The 21282-nt window shown below is 40.2% G+C and overlaps 1 protein-coding gene across 2 annotated transcripts; it reads left to right on the forward strand.

The window, feature by feature from the left end:
- Positions 1-451: 451 nt before the first annotated feature.
- Positions 452-20866, forward strand: LOC119902160 (zonadhesin-like). 2 transcript variants are annotated; one of them, XM_038718144.1, is made up of 30 exons: positions 452-656; positions 836-888; positions 1032-1106; positions 1731-1930; positions 2025-2106; positions 2369-2766; positions 3241-3814; positions 4084-4280; positions 4376-4765; positions 5203-5495; positions 6118-6383; positions 6857-6925; positions 7245-7382; positions 7476-7732; positions 7862-7946; positions 8108-8179; positions 8388-8522; positions 8621-8877; positions 9000-9084; positions 9211-9450; positions 9581-9718; positions 10193-10449; positions 10614-10698; positions 10834-11397; positions 13807-14015; positions 14152-14308; positions 14407-14831; positions 17646-17772; positions 17928-18086; positions 20301-20866. In XM_038718144.1, exons 1-29 carry the CDS (start codon positions 580-582, stop codon positions 18068-18070), a joined length of 6048 nt encoding a protein of 2015 aa, XP_038574072.1. In that variant the 5' UTR covers positions 452-579; the 3' UTR covers positions 18071-18086; positions 20301-20866. The 2 variants fall into 2 exon arrangements, with proteins under 2 accessions (XP_038574072.1, XP_038574073.1); XM_038718145.1 differs by lacking the exons at positions 6857-6925; positions 20301-20866 and having other exon boundaries at positions 17928-18593.
- Positions 20867-21282: the final 416 nt, after the last annotated feature.

The following is a 21282-nucleotide window of genomic DNA, read 5'->3' on the forward strand; positions in this document are numbered from 1 at the left end:
TCCCATATTTAGACACGAGAAAACATCCATGATAATATTTGCTTTTAAGTGTTTTACATTGTGGGAACACTGTTGCTGTTTCTTTCTTTTTAGTATTGTAGTGTTTGGGTATGGGAAAAGTATCAACAGCAAAAGTAACCTGCTAACACATTAAGACAGAAGAAAGAATTAAAGAAGCATTTGTACAGTGTTAGTTTACCTTGGTCTCAGTGCTTTTTACGACCTAAAAACATTAAACCCTGACCTTGCCTATCACACATTATATTTACAGTAACTGTGTTGCTGCTATCACTTTCACAATTTTTTTATGCCATTAGCCCAGTCTCTTTCATGTCACACTGTACTCCAGCCGTCTGTCTCCACCCACTGCTGAGGTTACCTGGTTAGGTGGTGGGGCTATAAAAACCCTCCACTCTGTTCTGAAAACTACACACAAGGGTCCAAACCTCTGTGCTGGCAGTTACAGAGTCACATAAGCTGTAGTTCCACAGCACGGCTCCACAACAGTTACTGCTCATCATTCATTCTTCAACTCATCAAAGAGAGAGCTGCTAAGAAGCTGCCGTTAAGGGATCAGCCATGCTTGGAGGCATCCACACAGATTTGTTGGTCACAGTGACTCTACTCTTTCTAACACAGACAGAGAATCAGTGCAGGTGGGTGTTAAGATAATTCAACTTTTAACTACCAAATTTTTGCTGATACATTATTGGAAATGTTGTTATACTGGTCATATGCATTTGTGGAAACGTATTGGGATTTTGTTTTTAAGTCAATCACATATTTTATATAATTAATTTTAAAGGAATCTGTGATCATTGTTTTCCTATTTCAGGGCTGAAAATGACTTTTCGTTAGTCACTTTACCAGAGTGGAGGACAAATTCAGGTATGAGGTTTTACAATTACTGTGACCTGTAGATACTCCTTCGCTAGAAGTGCTTGAATACAAAGTTGTCACAACAATAAGCCAGATAGCTAGATACATACTGTACGTATTATTATGTCTAACCCCTTTCTTTTCATTCATAGAATATGTTACACAGTGTTTCTATGACAGACACAACAATCTTATTTGCGACTGGACCAGGAACCAACTACGAACAGGTATAGGTGGTGACATTTTCTGCACAATAGTACAGCGATGGGTTAATTAAATATAATAATGAAATGAAAAGCCATCAAGCCGAGTTACAGTTCAGTTCAGTTATGAGTTAATTTTGACACTTAAGAGATAACTTGACTAAGGTAACCTTTAATTGTGTCCCACCCTTCTGGAGGCGATTTGGAACATTGGTCCACAGTTCTGTTTTAATCTTCAGATTGGCTGCGGCTGTGGCGCATATCACTAATTGATTTCAAGCAGGCTAATAACCTTTTACAGCCTGGTGTTCTCCCAGGGGCAATAAAAGTAGGGGGCCTACACTTGAGGTTCAAATTTAGCACAAAACACTCTACAAACTATTTTGCATTTAATGATAATTGCACCACAACAGATGTATTTCTTCTTCCACTACAATAAGAAAAACGAAGGAATGGTTTGCTATTTCTAAAGCAAAAAAAAAATTGTGATACAACATAAAAGCTGATTTCTAACATTTTACCCTTTATATTGTGTGATTTAAAAACAATCGGAGGTCACTGAATTTTTACTTTAGAAACAAATTGTCACTTTCTAGTATGTGGATGAAAGCATCTAGTATATTAAATTGTATTATTTGCTTATCTTAGAGAGTGGTCCACTTGGGTTGGAGGGTGATGCCTGTTTAGAGTTTTGGTACCTGGCTCCGGTTGCAGCTAATGGGTCAGAACTGCAGGCTCTGCTAAAAAGCAGCGTTGGAGTGGTAGAAATTTGGACCTCACCTGCCCTTCCCAGGGATTCCTGGAGACAAGTGTTTGTCCCTTTGAACATCATCGAGCCAACGACTCAGGTACAATTTAAAGCCACATATCTGTAACTGAACTTGAGGAATTCAACTGTAACATTGTGTATACATTTTAATAGATTATCTCTTTTTATACCAGGTTGTATTCGAAGAGATTCAAGCAATGTCCATTCAGAAACAGGTCACATTTAACCGGATAGGTGTAAGGAGAGGCTCCTGTGGTAAATATGCTTTTACTAAGCCTCCTTTAATTTTTCATGTTGCATAAGCTTTAGTAAAGCAGTAGGAGTGTTCATTCTTTTGATTAATGACAATTGAGAAAACATTAATCCAAGTATCACTCACATGAATGATAGGTTGATTAAGTATAGTGCATACAGTATTACTGAACATAATTATTCATTAATGTTACTAATCAGTTATCTCTAGCCGGATGGTGCTGTGATTATAAAGTGATTGTTTACTCGTTCATATCCCCCACAGGACACCAGTGTGAATCTAACACAGAGTTCTGGACAGATGAGTCCACCCGCTGCCTCTGTTCTGTTGGCCAGCTCTCATGCTCTCCCTCTCCGTGCCCAAAGGGCCAAATCTGTGGTCCTCACAGAGGAAGCTCCGGTGGCATTTTCGCCTCTCAGACGTGCACTATACACAGTCACACAGAATACAGCACTTTTGATGGAGTGCTGTTCCGCATCACGGGCCCCTGCACCTACATACTGGCTAAGACCTGCTCACCCTCTGAAGCCCTGCCCATGTTCAGTGTGGAAGTTGTCAATGAGCAGAATGGGAACTCATCTCTGCCAACCATTCAACAGGTTATCGTGTACATGGGAAACTATAGAGTGTCCTTGCTGAAAAGGCAGACACACCGGGTTGTGGTGAGTTACTTTAAAGTGAGAAAGAATTTTAGGGTGGCACACGCACTGTCGTCCAATGCTAATGTCTTGGTCTAAGCATGCCACCCTGTTCCATTTAAAGAGGGAGACCACCAGCTTTGAATGAATGCCAAGTGCAAGTGCAGCAGAATTATATACTCTATATCTCTCTATTATGTGCACAGACCCAGCTGTTTGTGATCACTCAGCCAACCTCCAGTTTCTAGTCGAATGCTTAGAAAATTGCAAAGTGATAGCATAACAGGAAGTAAAAAATTAAAATAAAGTAAATATTACCTTGCTGCTGCAATCTATTACTTTCCCAACGGTGACCTGGAATTCCTAGAGAAATTATCAATTTTATCAAGGCTAGAAAACATATACTTCAGAGTGCTGCTATTTATGCTAACTGTCAGATGCAGTGAGTTTATATGCTGATGACTAAAACTGAAGTCTAAAAGTAACACTCTTCTTTAGGTTAATGGGGTCTGGAGGAGGCTTCCACTCAGCCTCAGCAATGGCACTGTCTACATCAAGAGCAACCCCGCTGCTGTTGAACTGGGAGCCAACTTTGGCCTTTCTGTCACATATGACAACACTGGTGCTGTCCAAGTCAACTTGCCATCCACTTACGCTGATAATGTCTGTGGCTTGTGTGGAAAATTCAACCACCCCAGAGGAGATAACTTCAGAAAGCCAGATGGTACGAATGCCCAAGAGGCTACAGCTTTCGCCGAGGGCTGGCAGAGCTGGCAGACCAGGCAAACCACATCATCCTGTGAAACCATTCTGGTAACTCATCAGTGTGACCCGCTGGAGAAGGCGGAGTATGCCAGTGAACTGTACTGTGGAGGCCTCCTCTCTAGTACTGGGCCATTTTCTGACTGTCTCGCAGTTCTGGGGGCAGAGAGCTACTTCAGGGGCTGTATGGTTGGCATGTGCTCTAGTCATGGTGACCCAGCCGTGCTATGTAAAATATTACAGGTCTACGCTGATATCTGCCAGGAGGCTGGAGTTGCCATTTCCATATGGAGGAACTCTACATTCTGCCGTATGTTGCTTTATTGCTTCCTTCTGTCATTTGTATTCTTCCTCTTGTTAAAAATAAGGGAAATAGTGGCAAATAATGACTAATAATTAGGGGTGTGGTCAACACATCTCGCAACATTAAAAAACGTGATGAAATCTCTCGTTGAGGTGAAACGTGTCTCACAATATCAGCATGAGAGCTAAGTGGATCATCACACCCCTAGTAATAATATAAGAATAGTTAAGGTCATGTCCTCTCCTCTTTCCTCCCTTCTATGACACCACTCTCAGCCCTTCAGTGTGGGGAGAACAGCCACTATAACTCATGTGCTGATGGCTGTCCCGAGGTGTGCTCCAGCCTGGAAATAGCTGGCTCCTGTGGAAGCTGTGAGGAAAGATGTGAGTGTGACTCTGGCTTCAAACTCAGTGGGGGAAAGTGTGTCCCAGCAGAGGACTGTGGGTGCTGGTATAATGGAAAACACTATGACGTAAGTGAGGTGGCTGAACAGCGAACAGTTTCATATTCACCTATTCACTTCCACAGTGCTAGAATTTATTCATCACAAATCCCTTTTGTCTGCAGAAAGGAGAAACATTGTTGGAAGGAGAGTGTGTGCAGCATTGCCAGTGCATGGGTAATAATGACGTACAGTGTGCCAAAATGCGATGTACAGACAGTGAGGTGTGTAAGGTCAAGGATGGGGTCAAAGGCTGCTTCCCTTTCAATCCCGCAACATGCAGTGTGTATGGTGATCCACACTATATCACCTTTGACAAGATGGCTTACGATTTTCAAGGGGGCTGCAGTTACACACTAACTACCACGTGCGGAGGAGAAAGCTCAGTCCAGTTCACTGTGATCGGACACAACATGTACCCTCCTCTTCAGAACTTCACCCGTTCCAAGCTGGAAGCTGTGTCTCTTCAGGTTGAGGATCTGTATCTCACCTTGAATCAAAGCGGAGATGTCTATGTAAGAATGAAAACCCCTCATAGTTCTCGACAACTCTATATAACAAACTCTTTTACAGCATGTGAATGTAACAAAGGTTGTTGTCAAAACAAGTGGCCCATTTACTGGATTTGGAGGGTCATTGTTCTGTATTATCTGCTGTGATTCATTAATGACAGTGGCTAATGACTTTAGTATCAGCACACCCATGTTTATAGGGGTCAATTATTACTCTGTGTCAGGTCTCTGGAGGAAGTCACTTGTTTGTCATGTGGGGGTTACAAGAATACACCAACTAATAGCTTAGCCACTTGACTTTGCCCTGAACAGCCATTCGGTAGCTAATATGTTGCACCATCCTAGTAAGGGAAAAACAGTTTTATGTAAGACAATTAAAAAATTAACTAATTTCTCACAAGAATAAAGTCATTACAAACGATGGATTATGCTCTCTTTAGGTGAATGATGTCCATGTCCAACTCCCATATTCCACCAGTGGTACATACGGCTCAGCATGGGTCAATATAAAGAATCATTATATTATCTTGGAGACAACCTTTGGCCTCAGAATGATGATAGATGGGCAGAACAGACTCTTCCTGCAGGTTGATGAGCGCTACAAGTATGAACTGTGTGGACTGTGTGGCACCTACTCTGAACAACAGGACGATGACTTCATAACACCAGGAGGCCAAAATGTTACTGATCCATTTGAGTTTGGTGATAGCTGGAGGGTGCAAGGCAATAATGAGTAAGTTATTTTACTATACAAGGTATCTGCACACATTTTAGTACAAATGAAATGGAAGTTATGACATTTTAATACCTGATACTTAATTATTAATTAATTATTAACACTGCTCTATCTAGCAATGGATACCATGCTAACACACTAAACAAAGATGGTATACATGGAAATCATTATACCTGCTAAACCAGCATTTTAGCATTGTCACTGTGAGCAAGTTAGCACACTGATAATATCATTTAGCTCAAACCACTACTACCCAAGTACAGACACATTTGAAATGTCTTCTGTGTAGAGGTAGTTGTTGTTTACGAAGCGGTAATAACCAAAGTAATAATCCGTTAATATGAACACAATCTCTCAGTCTCATTTGCTCGGTTAGTTACCTAATTACTAGCTGAATACATGTGTACACAATGCAAATTATGTAGGCAGAAGAAATCCACCAAGCTCAACCTCACAAACCGACTTTTCTTTTCATTTATGAGATTAAATAGGTTGTTAAAGAATTGCAAAGTATTAATACATGAATTATCAACCATTAACAAAAGTTATTTTGTCTTATTTTGAAGTAGCACAATAAATCAAAATGTCTATATTTTTATTATAATTGTCTTTTCTCCAGGTGTACTGCCCATCCAAATGATCCCAGAATCTGTGATTATAATGAGGAGAATGAGGCCTACAGAGAGTGTTACACGCTACTAGGGGAGGCCTTCAACCCTTGCCATGAAGCCATCCACCCAAGCATTTTCCTCAGTAGTTGCGTGTATGACTACTGTGCCACAGGTGGTGACCAACACACCCTATGCGAATCTCTCAAGTCCTATGCAGCAGCATGCCAGGTTGCAGGAGTGAAGCTGTCCCACTGGGAGACAGACACAGCCTGTGGTGAGTGGCTGAGTCACACATGATGATGATGATGATGAGGATAGCATGGTTACTGTATGTGTAATGATATTGATTGATTGATTGATTGATTGATTAACAAAATACAATTTGGTGATTTATTAGCACTAAATATTAGATCAAATAATTATGTTGCATGTCCTGTACTTCATATTTGTTGATTCTCTCCAACTATGATCTTCCACACTCTCTTCTCCTGAGTTTCATTATTTTGATTATGACACAGGACTGCATACTAGGCTAGTGCCTAGAGCCAGGCCTGAGTGAATCTTTTTTTGTTTGTTTTGTCATTGACATAAGCATTAGCAAAGAGAAATGAGGTAGTTAAGTTTAAGAGGGAGGGGCCTAAAGCAAAATATATCCTAGGGTGCCAAAAAGGCTAAGGTGGTGAACTCACTCCCTTTTTTGTTTGTTTGTTTGTTTGGTTTTTTGTTTTGTTTTTGTTCCCATTTCAGCTGACCCCACAACCACTGCATCTCTTCCAACAACTCCAACTCCTACCTCTCCAACAACAGATCAGACTTGTAAGAGCACTCAGGGTTGTGAAGGTTTATTTGTTACTGGTTTAGATAATCCGTGGCATAATACAATTTATAATTAATAATTTGACTATGCCTGCCTCAAAAAATAGACTAAACTAGATTTACAAACATTTAATATAGAAATGTATTTGATTACATTTGAGTAACCTTGGTGTAATTGTCTACAGACTGGATGATATAATATTTATTTCCAGATAACTTATTTTAAAACATAATTATACTTTTCAGAATGTAAATGTTCCTACATATAATTAGCTTGTAATACTTTTCATTTCCGTTGTGTTAATATGCTTTTTCATAGTATGTCCTATGAATTGCGACTTTGAAAAAAATCTTTGTGGGTGGGAGCAGCTCATACAGGACAGTTTTGATTGGACAAGAAATTCGGGACCCACCCCATCAGACCAAACTGGCCCAAACCAAGACCACACCACTGGAGGTAAAACCCTGTGCCCAGCCACACTACATCTGTTGTGTTGCTGCATTAGTTTTTCAATATTCATGTTTTTTTGTGCTCTTTTCATTTCTCCAGCTGGTTTCTACATGTTTATTGAGGCAAACAGTGTAACTTATGGAGATCCAGCCCGTATGTTGAGCTCAACCTGCCATTATAATGGCCCACTCTGCCTGCAGTTCTGGTACCATATGTATGGTTCAGCCACAGCCATGGCCCTCAATATCTTCCTGCTCAAAGACAATAAAGCGATCAAGCTCTGGTCCATGATGAACAACCAGGGACCAGAATGGCATCAAGGATTGGTTGACATCAGAGTGTCAGGTCCATTCCAAGTAAGTCTGGCACCATATACAGATACTATATGGACCTAAAAGATGCTGGTTGAATGTTGCACACTTTTCTTGCAAAGACTAATGCTCTTATTCTATACAGTGACACATAGCATGTTCTTATTGCCACAGATCATAGTGGAGGGAATTCGAGGCTCTAATGCTCAATCAGATGTGGCCATAGATGACATTTCCATTCACTTTGGCTCATGCTCAGGTAACATTCACTTCTAAAAAAGGACAATAAAACATTATAAATTTAATTAAAGTTAAAATTTAATTTAATTATTACATTCCTACAATGGTGCAAATAAATTAAGATCTAAAATTATGACCATACCAGAGATATGAGGGTTTAAACAACATCACCTCCTTTAGGTCGCTTACCTGGCCTGATTAGTAGAACTGAGCTTCCTTCTACAACTGCGGAAGTCTTCCCCTCACACCCAGGTTAGTACACAGGAAGTATAATTTCATGGGCCACTTGTTTCTGGATCAGAAAGCTTAAGTGTGGTTACTAATTAACATTTGTCCCATAAAAACTGAATGTGCAATTATTAATGGTTATTGAAGTTACATATTGTCAAAATTTTCAGTAAGTTGCACAAGGGCCTCAATGCTAAGTTCATGTTATTTTTTTCAAACGTTTCCCTTGTAGTCTGCAATATTGACTGTAGCTTCGACAGCAACCTTTGCAGCTGGAATCAGATGATCACAGATGCTTTTGACTGGACATGGCAAAGTGGTTCCACCCCCACCTTTATGACTGGGCCCTCTGCTGACCACACTGGTGGTAAGATACTCTATGTAAAATTATAAATGGTGACGGATAATATACAGAGGTATGGATAAAGTTTGCCTCACCATGGAAAATGTATCCATCTTTTCTAGATGGCCACTATCTTTACATTGAGGCCAGCAGCGTGACATATGGAGACACAGCTCGACTCATCAGCTCTGAGTGTTCTAACTCTGGTCCTCAGTGTCTGCAGTTCTGGTATCATATGTACGGCTCAGCAGATACAATGGGCCTCCATGTCTACTTGCTCCAAAACAAAGTAGCTGACGCAGTTTGGTGGAAGAGGAATGATCAAGGAAACATGTGGCAACTGGCTCAGGTGGACTTGACAACAACTGGAGCTTTCCAGGTCAGACATTTTCCACCAGGCAATCAGATGATTTAAAGATTATCAGCCAATGATTTTGTAATGGTAGAATATTAATGAGAGACATCTTGAAAATAATAACATACCAATTTTTTCTAACTCAGATAATCATTGAGGGTCGTAGAGGGTCGAACGAAGAGTCCGATGTGGCCATAGATGATGTAAAGCTTTATCGTGGCCCATGCTCTGGTAAGAAACATGCACATAGAATATGAACCACAAAACTTAAAGGAACGCTGCTTATTTCAAGGCTGTGTAGTTTGATTATGTTTAAAAATATTTGCAATCATTAACAAAACTCCTTCACTGTTGCAGATCTGAGTCGTGTTGTGACAAGTCCTCCTAAACCTGATGGAAACACCACTGCTCCTCCAAGTGTCCCTGTGCCAACTACTGCGGCTCCAGAGCCTCCTCCAGTCACTGTTACTGCTCAGCTCCCTTTTACTGCTCAGCCTCCCATACTAAATATCACCATACCTCCCGCAGTGAAAGCAACAACTGACTTAATTAATAATGTTACTGAAGCTCCAGACAACAGACTACCACCACACCCAGGTACAGTGCTTTTTCCACAGCAGCACCTGTAAATCCCTGGTATTGGACTTCCACTATACATTTTTTAGAAATCCAGTTTTTGTGATTTGCTAAATTACTCTCTAAAGATATTACTGACTTTTGTTTCCAGTGTGCCAGATCCACTGTGATTTTGAACAGGATCTATGTCAGTGGAGTCAACTTCCTACTGATGTTTTTGACTGGACAAGGCATAGTGGCTCCACTCCTACTAAGATGACTGGGCCTTCTTCAGATCACACCACAGGATGTAATTAGCCTTCTGACACAAGCCAAGTAAAATTGGTGTAGAGCTGTTACAAAAAAATAAAACACACTCTTTTTTTTTTCATTTTTCATCCAATACCATGTGATGTTTGTCATCACAGTCACACATAACTAGCAAAAACCCCATTGTTGAAGCAGTTCTTCCATGTCAAATCAGAATAATAGACACGTGGTCTCATGTCAAGAGTTCCTGATGTATTGTATTTCATCAAGGTACAATATTTTTCCTTTAGCCTCCTGGGTATGTGACAGTAGAGCTGCTGTTTTTGAATCAGGTCATTTTTTGTATTTCAGTGTTTAAAAGACATTTGCATTGTCAACACTTAGCAATCAATTTCAGCTGCACTTGCTACACAGCTACACATGCCTTGAATGTATTATTAAATAAGAAATAACATTATCCAAAAACCTTGCTGTGTGTTATTCTAACTTACTTAACTCTTATGTCCTTAATCAGATGGCCACTATCTTTACATCGAAGCCAGCAGCGTGACATATGGAGACACAGCTCGACTCATCAGCTCTGAGTGTTCTAACTCTGGTCCTCAGTGTCTGCAGTTCTGGTATCATATGTATGGCTCAGCCGATACAATGGGCCTCCATGTCTACTTGCTCCAAAACAAAGTAGCTGACGCAGTTTGGTGGAAGAGGAATGATCAAGGAAATATGTGGCACCTGGCTCAGGTGGACTTGACAACAACTGGAGCTTTCCAGGTGAGTTTCTGACCTAAGATGTTTTTTCTCCTGACCTCTAATGTTAGAAACCTGCAGAGCAAAACTGTGTACTATCTGCAACAATAAATGAGTGTAATGGAACCTACTGAATCTGTACGCTATTTCAGATACTGTATGGACCTAACCTGTTCAATTAATTTTAGATCATTTTTGAGGGGCGAAGAGGTTCCAATAATCAGTCTGATGTGGCCATAGATGATGTATCTCTTCATCATGGGCACTGCAGAGGTAATTCTGTCCTCCTACTGACCATCAGTTTAGTTCATACACATCATAACCAAAAAATCATTGTTTATCAACCTTGAAATGCGGTTTTAGACCTGTCTAAGCCAACAACCCCTCCTCCCACAACCTTCAATCCAGTTGCAACAGGTCCAGAGATTCCTCCAGTGAATAGCTCAACCGCTGCACAACAACAAACACCACCAGCAACGACTGTCACAACAACAGCAGCCACAACTGATTGTGATATCCAAACCCCTACAAGGCAAGTAACAACTGTAACCCCCAAAACTATAAATCCTGATGTCCGAACAACAGGACCACTGCTTCCAATAACATCAAGATCAATGACAGCCACAACTCGATCCCAAACTACAACTAGAACTCACCCACCAACAACAGAGCACCCAGGACTTAAAACTTCAGAGCAACCTATAATTACAGAAACAACCCGAACAACAGCAAGACCAGCACAACCAGCTACATCAACAAATGAACAAAAAATCACAGCTACAATGACAGACAGACCACAACATCCAACCAAAGCTGGATCAAAACCTCCAACTGAAACTCAGCCACAAACAACAACTAGCCCACCAACCATGGCTCAGCCACAGACACCAACCACAACAAGACCACAACCTTCAACTGAACCACAGCCGCCGACGACAGTTAGACGACAAGCACCAACCCCACCTGTACCAAGTAAGTTATAAATTTGCATTTTCCTATGTTTCCATTTTTAAACATGTTTACAGGTTTCCTATAATGTATACTTCATGTACATCACACACCTCACTTTTTGGCACCTGTGGCAAAACTCACCTGTGAGATAAGATACGCTAAGAAAAAATAACAATGGCATATTCATTTTTGTTTGTCATTTTAAGCCTATGGGCGCTTCTTAAGTCTCTTATTTGTCGTTTCCTCACTCCTCGATCCTTGCTTGAACCCGAAGTTGTTCCGCTCCGCCATCTTGCAGACTGTCCCAAAGCTCTTATTTGCGCTCCAAGGGGCGATGATAGAGGATTGATCTCTGAGGAGCTATGAGCGAGGATACACCAGTGCATCTTTCATCTTTTACTGACCGACACGCCCCCTTATTGGGTAGCCGTTATATTGATTGGATGCTGCAGCTGATTGGACTGATCTGATACATCAGGACAGATAGCATTAAACTCAAGTGTATCACTGCAAAGGCTATATTTACTTAGGCTTACACTTGGGCTATATTTGATTTGTTTTGTTTTGTCATTGTAGATCTGAACAACAAAAGCCCCACACACAACATTCTTCATTTATTAGAAAGATTTCTTTCTTTTATTTCTCCCATCTACTTTTATAATGGAGACAATTAAAGACAGAGTCTGTCAGTAAGAAACACGTTTTACATTAATAAGTTTCATTTCTATTCATTCACATGTGAGGCTGGTCATTCCTGTGTTAAGTCCAAATAGACAATAAAACAAAAATAAAACAACTCTAATGATGCAAGCAAAGGAAAATAAATCCGCTCATCCAGCCAATCTCACCTACCGCATCTGATGAAAGCAGCTGGCGGTTTTACTCCACAAGTAAAATCAGCTGATGAAAGAATGAATGAAGCTGCTGCACTAAAAAAAATATCATTGGATTGACATGATGGAACGCAGTGATCGAGGTTATGAGTGATGTGACTTGCAAATAAAATGTATGGAGTTGTGTTAAAGGATATCAGAAGAAGAAATAAACGGAAAGCCGAAAACTGAGTGTCTACTTTCATATGAGTTCATTTCAATTTCCCCTAAACATTTAGCCTAATAAATCCCAAGACACCATGATCACATTCTGGGTAATTCAATAACAAATTCACAATCAGAATCAATAAATATAAATGCAGATAATATAAAGAACTGTGCCTGAGCAGGACATACAGTACGATATAATTATTCATGTGCAGGTGTTTGTTAAACAGGTAACAGCTACAGAGAGAGAATCATGCTGCTCTGCACTGATAACTGTGATAATTTATTAATACCAACACAATGCATGTGTGCACACCCAAACTCCATCAAAAGTCTCTACAGCTGTTTAAGCCGACTAGCAGCTGATCCAGCTATGATCTATCACAAATAGACGTCGCTTCACGTGACACTTTGGAAGAAGGGACGTACAGTATGTGTACAGGACAGAGCTGTACACCAGTTTAGTAAGTTAGTAATGACATACAGCTGATAATTAATATTTAAACATTGTTACAGTGACAGAACAACAAAAAGTCGTTCAGGATTGAATGCCCGGGTAAAGAGCTGGGTTTTTAGTAGATTTTTGAAAGTGTCCAAACGGGGAGCATTTCAGATCTCTGTGGGGATGAGTTCAGAGGGTGAGGGCTGTGACGCTGAAGGCTCTGTCCCCAAAAATCTGGTGTGGGGGAAAGAGCAAGCCCTTGTACACGGGTGATATTAGCTAGCGCTAACAGCCTTCACTTTTCCAGCCATTGGGGAAACTACAGACTTTTATTAACGGACACACAGTGACCTACGCTGCACGTTTACTACCAGAATGAAAATTACTGCTAATATTTTTCACCGCTAACTTTCACCGTTCTGCCGCTCTCTCTCTCTCTCACTTGCTCTTGCCTCACACACAGGATACGCAGAGAGCTGCTCAGCGTCGAGTGTTACCATGTTTGCAGTATGCGAGTTAAAATCATTACTTGCGCACTAATAGTAATGGTTGTGTGACATTTTAGTAGGGTGGTTATTCATTCCGCAGCGGTGGTGTGCTGAATACAGGGGGAACGCTGGTCTCTCTGTTGTGTGCGCTCCACAGACGGTCCAGGCGCTGCACTTTCTTTGGTTCCGCCTTTTGCGTTCCATCAACATTATGTTCATTTGTTAACATTAAACCTTTAAATAATCGATTTTTAGACATTTGTTAATCGATCCGCATCGCGATGCATCTAAGAATCAATTATTTCTCCCACCCCTACTCTCCATGCATCCCCGGTGGTCGGGACTAAGACGCAAGGAAAAGACGCAAGTGAGGGAAACGTGGACGCAATTTAGAGACTCTCTATGACTGCCTATGAAGTATAACTTTACAGGCTGTCTCTACCATTCTGTCTTTCTCTAGCACCCTCTTGCCCAAAGAACAGTCACTACACCACTTGTATGCCTGCCTGCAGTCCAACCTGTACATACTTGAACGGTCCACCAAACTGCAGGGACAATATGGGTTGTGTGAAGGGATGTGTATGTGATGAAGGCTTTGTGCAGAAATTGATGGTTTGTGTGCCGATACAACACTGTGGATGTGTGGATGGGAGTGGCACCAAACATCAGGTGAGTGACAGTTCAGAATGACTCTTCATCAATGGCACAAGTCTTAATTGATTTTCAAATACTTAAGAATACTTTATGAAAAATGGTGAATGTGGATATGGTATGGGCAGTATGATGACACTCTCTTTCTTGTCAGTTCAATAAAGTGTGGTACACCAATCACTGCAGTGAGAAATGTAAATGTAAGAAAAACAAGGGCGTGGGGAAGATTGACTGCGATGACAAATATGAGTGCAAACGAAATGCTGTCTGCCTTCAAAACAAGGAGGGCCATTATTACTGCCAGTCTACAGGTGATGTAGAGGTCAACATTTAACTCTTTGATGTATCCAAATGATGTTACATCTTACTCACTAAATTACAAATTTTCTCTACACTTGTTGCTCCACAGGTTTCAGTAAGTGCACTATCAAGGGAGACCCTGAATACAGAACCTTTGATAAAATGACGTATGGCTTTGAGGGTGAGCACTCGTATGTGCTGGTCAGGACCAACAACTTGCCAAGTAACCTTCCAGATGTCTACATCGAGGGCATCAATACACACACCACACATGATGACGATGATAGTCCGCATCATGATGACAGTAGTGGTGAAGTAGAACACAGAGGCAGAGAGGAAGATGAAGATGACGATGAAGATGACGATAATGTTGATGGTGATGATGATGATGATGATGGTGATGATGATGAAGATGATGATGATGACAAACGTGATGCCCATAGTGAAGTTCATAAGGAACACCACAGATTACAAGAGCTTAAGATCAGAGTGTACAATCACACTGTGGAGTTCAAGGAGAATCGGACACTGGTTGTAAGTATCAAGGACATTTTTAACAACATATTGCCTTCATCTCATTTTCCTGTGGCGCCTTTTCAGCAGAAACAATATTTGGTCATGGGATAATATAAAATTTTTGCCCGCCCACAAACATTTGTGAAAGCGCTGAGGGAAATAACCAGCAGTCCTTCGCATTTTCTCTTTCAGGTGTTACGACAGCAGTGAAGCAGATGTTTTGCTGTGCACTAAATTATGCTCGGTCATATGTAATTCTAAGAGGGCTGGCAAACAGTATATTATATATTGTACAACACTGACACTCAAGCTTGAGCATATTTAAGCAGCAACTGTCAATTTTTTTTAAATTGGTATAGCTTACATTTTCTAAAAGTCTATGTTATTATATTAATGTATAAAGGAGCCCAAATCAAAAAAAAAGACTGACATTACAGTGGTGATAGTTACTTTTAGGGGAGTGAAAATGGCTTTCAGTATTACCACTAGATCATAAACTTTCAACAATGTCTGAGAATTTGAAACATAGTCACACTGAAGTAAGAGTCTACAGCCATGTTAGTGAGGTTGTACTTACGCACAGAGAAGCTCTGAGTTAAGTGCTAACATCAGCATGTTAACATGCTCACAATGACAACTTACATGCTAATGTTGACAAGGTATAATGTTTACAATGTTCGCATTTTAGTTTAGGGTGTTAGCATGGTAGCATTTGCTAACATTTGCAAATTAGTTTAACATAAAGCATGGCTGAGGCTGAAGGGAGTCAGTTTTGCAGGCTTAAGGTCATACATTACAAATTAAAAATCTGACATCATGGGAGGGCACATCGGCGTCGCTAGGTTATTTTTCCGGGGCTTTAGCTCCAGATGTTTTGACTGTAGCCCTGAATGTAACTCAACAACGGCAACAAAAATATTTTCCATATTAATATGCAAAAATCTTCAAGACGCTACCTATCTTGCAGGTATTTAAAGAGCGGAGGCTACTTGCAATAATTTTGATACATTTTGTTTGATGTTCACATAATGTGGCATGTAAGCAACTACTGAATTGTCCCTAGCAAAATTGACACATCGCTAAGCCCCGCCCCCCTTAGTTATTGTTGCTAAGTCCAACATCCTGACGGCGCTGCCACTGTCTATTACTGCACTCCCTGGAGAAGTATTGTCAAATTTGTTGGAAAAAGCGATCTCAGAAAGAAGCAGACAGTATAGCAGTTGCATTATTCATTTGAAGGTTGTATTGAGGCTGTCAAACTGACTCAAACGAACGTGAAAAAAATGAAAGAAACTGGTGTAAAATACAGTATATAGTTGGATTAATTTCATGTAGTTACTCTCTCTCCAGCCCTCTGTTTTGGCTTTGTCAGTTATGTTCGTGAGACAATCAGCTGATCACTAACTGGCAATAAAACTGTAGCTTCCAGCATCGATGCTCAGATCAGCCAGCTAAACTTTTACTGCGCTGGTAGAAAAAATATGTAGTTGGATTTGTAATGTAGTTCTTCTCCAGCCTCTGTTAGAGAAGAAATGTGTCATTACCTTCCTGAGACAGATGATGAATATTATTGGTAATGAAACGGTAACAGCACGGAAGCTCAGATCAGCAGCTAAGCTTCACATTTTACTGCGTGTGTGAACCAGTGTGAACGAAGCCCCGGTGAATAGAGAGAAACGGGTCAGCAATAAGGCTTGTTCAGCAGCAAATGTACAGTAGAAGTTACAGTGGCTGGTGAATAAAGACTGCAGCTTCTCAGAACTAAAGAGAAGCTCATGTGTGTTGCTGCCAACTGTTGAATAAAGTGAAGGAGGTTAGCCCCAAAATTAGCTTTGACTTCAGCTCTGGAGATAAACAATCGCTCCTGTGCTTCCCAACTCTTTTCAGTCACTGTATTTTTGTACAAACGTTTTTTTACTCTGTTGTATTTTGGATGCTGCATTTGTGAGCTTCCACATATTGTTTGTTTGATGATGTTTGTTCACTAATTGTAACTATTCAAGTTCCTCTCGATAATCCTACCGATAAATAAACTAGACTCCGTATCTTAGATTTAGGCTTAGAAAAGTATTTTGCTTTCACTACATATTTAAATATTGTCAGGCTTGTTGTCACACCTTCTACAGTGCTGCTAAAACATGCCCTCTTATTGAAACTAACATGCTGTCAGACAGCGGATGCAGTGGATTCTGCTATATTTCAGCAGAGTAGGACTAGTTACCTTCTTCCTCCTAATTCTTGACTAGCAACTCTGCTATCTCATAAATGACATCTTTGTCCTGTCTCAGGCACCGCAGCTATCCAACTCACTTGGATAGGCGTGCAATTCGCAACCTTCACCACTAAGTGTCACTAAAACTTACACACTGAACCTGTAAAGTGCTTTTCTAACTGAATTCAAATTAATTAAGCTAATTTATCATTGAGGTGAAAAGGCGCCACATGCACATTTAAAAAGACTACTTGAGTCATGCCTGCATGTATGTAGATTCAGCAGGGATTAAATTAAATGAGAACAGTTGATCTACAGGAGAAACATATCTGACAATACAGAATGCCTGAGAGCTTTACTGCACTATATTACACTTTTTTTTTTTTATTGCCACCTGAATTTTGTGTTTCCTTTTATATAAATAAAGACATTTCCTCAATAAATCAGTGCAGAAAATTCACTAGAATGCAGGAAATTAAGTGTTCAAAGCCCCCAATGTTTCAAGAGCCTGGAAATGCCCCTGAGAGGGGCTAGGGATTGCCAGAGTTATTTGAACTCAAAATTCATGGCAATCCATCCAATATTTGTCAAGATATTTCAGTCTCTCTGTCTCCCTCCAGGTGGACGGAACGATAACTGATACTCCCGTCTCACCCACTGCTGGTCTAAAAATCTGGGAGCAGTCCTCTCGCATCTACCTGAAGACTGATTTTGGCCTCTCAGTGGTGTTCAGTGGACACACAACAGGTAACTAATTTTCACCTAAACAAGTCAAATAGAATTAGCAGTAGAACCAGAACTTAAATCACAACATATTATTCCATCCCAAAGTATTTACTTTCTCCAGGAGAGAGTTATGCAGTGAATTAAGTGACATTGTTTTCTTGATTTTGCTCCTGCAGAGATCATTCTACCAAACATATATAAAAGGACGGTGGGGGGTCTGTGTGGGAACTTTGACGGTTTGAAGTGGAATGACTGGGTGAAGACAGATGGTACCACAGCAAAGAGCGTTCAAGAGTTTGGAGACAGCTGGAGAGTGTGAATCAGATCAGATGGATGTGAGGATGAAACATGACACTTAAATAATACCCTGTAGAGGTTTTGACCATTTTTAGAAACATTACTGTGGCAGTTTAAAACAAATCTCCACATGGACAATATATTCACCTTATAAAATTATAAGAGACAGAATTAACCTCTTAACATTCCTGTAAAATTCATGCAAAACGCCTATTCACGGCATATCCAAAGAAAACTGAATGTAGTTCTTGAACCATTTGGGGTATATGCATGGTTTTGGGCTAATATATTTTTCATTTCCGCTTGAAAATGCTTGCTAATAAATGCATGCAGACAACTATAGCTGGGACTATGGGACTACTGGGAGGTATGAAAGTATTTCATAGTGAATATATTGAAGTATCAAAAGAAAAAGTGCTTATTCTGTACGACAGATACTTGTTGTGTATCAGTTCTTGGGTGCATTCAGTCATTAATGAATTAATCTCTAAACATCATGTCAAAATATTGGGTGTTCCAGTTATGCTGGCTGTGACTACCTTAACCAATTGGGACGCATGACATTTGAAAGTGCATTATTTTCAATATCAAAATTTATTTTATTTTTCTCAGTAACTTGTAATAAATAATTAACAATAAATACAATAAGGATTTGAAATTAAGGGGAGTAAAAGTACAAACCCCCATAAAAAGAATGATGTAAGTAAAGTAATTGAGTAAAATAACCCCTAAGTGGGGTCACTAAGACAAACCTGATACTGTAGAGCTCTCTTGTTTTGACAGAGATGAGTTTTTGCTCCTGAGGCCAATATGAGAAAACTGAGACATATTTGAGAAGACTTGAGAGTATGCATGGCGGACGATATGCAGGAAGAAATTGCGACGTTGAACAAACATTCGTGCTGTTGCCACAAATCTACAAGCTGATCCTCCATCTCTGCTGTCCACATTAATTTCACCTTGTGCTGCGCCATGACTGTGTTTCTTATGCTTCCGTCTTCAATCATCTCGCTCCCCCCATACATCAGGATTTCTGATCGTTCGGGGCGCCTCCGACGTTCTTCCGATCAGGTTCGGACACTCTTAACACACCTCACACCAAGGGAGAATCTGATAAGATAATCTGTAGAGCCATCAAGATAATCGGGACATAGCTAGGATTGTCGGAAGAGGGGAAATCGGCCCAAAATCAACCCGATTATCTTGTGGTGTGTACCCAGCATGAGTTTTCTTTGAGCTGTTTCTCTGATCTCATGGTCCAATGTAGGAGACTTAAATTAGACTTATTTAAGATCAGTTAGAGATCTCTTGTTTTGATCAGAGTCAGACATAAATGAGATTTTATATGGTTGTTTCTCCTGAGATGAATTTGAGAAATGGGAGAAAAGGCCTTTGGTCTCACCTTGGTATTAAAAGCAACTCATTTGTTTCTAGGAGAAAAGGAAACAACTATGAGATCTCATCTTGGATTTTGCTTTCCTATGGGGTAGCTCAACGCAGATGTGTTTTTTTGCTGGTAGATCATGAACTTCCTACTTAAAGTTGGATATCGTTATTTTCAGATTTTTATTGGCTACACGAAGTGCCAGTCCTCGGCACAATTGCTTGCAATTGGCTCAGCCTACCTACAAAATAATAGGGGCTGACCCCATACAGCGCGGGCTCTTGTTGGCTATTGAAGGTTGTGAAAGGGACATGTGAGCTCTTATTGGGTCAGATTTCGGATTTAGTGTCACTTGAAAGGTTAGAGTTCAGCGGCTAATTTCAATACAAGTTATCATAGTTGTTTACATTCAAATCGGAGTTATTATGGTTATAATGACAAACAAGCCATGTCTGCCAGCAAATATGAAACGATGCAGCAGCAGTCCCTGGGGATTTATTGATGGAATAATGTGTTTTGGGCTAAATATTTTTATTGGATTGGATCATCTGGACCTTTGACAACGTAACAAGACCGTTTTTGTTGGAATATAATTGATCGGTGGATTACTATGAGGCTTCATAGGTGAATTGCATCAATTTTGCTTGTACTGGTTGGTCTGACAGAAGCACTGATTGTACCCACTGTGGTGATTGTATCTTCAAATGGTTGGCATTCGTCGAATCGCGAGGATTTTAGCTTTCAAACGGTGTGTCATGAGTATAAAGTTAACATATCAGCTGTGTGCACATACCGAAAGCTGCAGCCAGGACCTGACGGCCCGTGGGCGGTTGTTAAGAGGTTAATGCAGATTTTGTTTCATCTTTAGACAAGACAGGTTCTCCCAAACCTGCGCCGCCAAACATGACTTGGCATCAACATGACCAGTGACAATGATGGCCAGTTTTCTTCACAGTCACTCCAGCTTTTCAGGACCATACATACGGGACATTGAAAACTTCTTGCTGTTATTTGAAATGTATATCGTAGTAAAAAGACTTCCCTACTGCACCTATATTATTCTGCCAATTTGCCTTGATTCAAAAACTGGATGTCTACCTTTCAGATGTATTTTTTTAAAGTTACTTGCTTTTTCATGAAAAACTGTGTATCAGACTTTACTGCATGCATCCTTTCCATGCATACTATTTAGACAAAAGTGCTATTCTTACATCTACTGCATGCCTATATTACAAAGTAATGGCCATGTTATTGTGAAACAAAACATACAATGTGTTTAAATGATAATAATATATGCATGCAATAATGCATGACCACAAATTCATTATTTATCACCATGTGCAATAAACGTTGCTTGCACATGGTCACAATGTGTATTTGAATGTCAGTGCTATTGAAATTTCACTCTTCTAATAAACATGCACCGTGGTTAAATCTGTGTCGCCATTAGTCTAGTCATTTTGGTCTCAAGTGTAGTACGAAAGCATTCCTGACATGTCTAGAGTCTGAATGTGTAACCTGTAGGACTGGAAAACGTCTAATCATAACAGAAAGAAAAATATTACTGTACAGAACTTCTGTAACATGATAGTATTCTGTGAAGACAAGGGACTTTTTTCTAGACAATGCGATTATTCTTGTCAGGCGTGTGCATGTGGGTGTGTGTGTGCATCTGTGATGCTTATATGCATGTATAAATATGCCTTAGTTACACTCAGCCACACGAAGTGATGGATTGTTTTACACTGTGCTTCTTTCTCCTGTTGGGGTTTCTACCTTTCTGTGATGGTGAGTGAAACATTTTCATATTTTATATTGAGCGGTTTAAAAAATTTAAGTCATGGCTTTGT

This window comes from Micropterus salmoides, unplaced genomic scaffold (genome assembly GCF_014851395.1).
Source record: "Micropterus salmoides isolate LMB-PRFRI ecotype aquatic unplaced genomic scaffold, ASM1485139v1 Ms_hic_scaffold_14, whole genome shotgun sequence".
In the NCBI taxonomy this organism is placed as follows: Eukaryota; Metazoa; Chordata; class Actinopteri; order Centrarchiformes; family Centrarchidae; genus Micropterus; species Micropterus salmoides.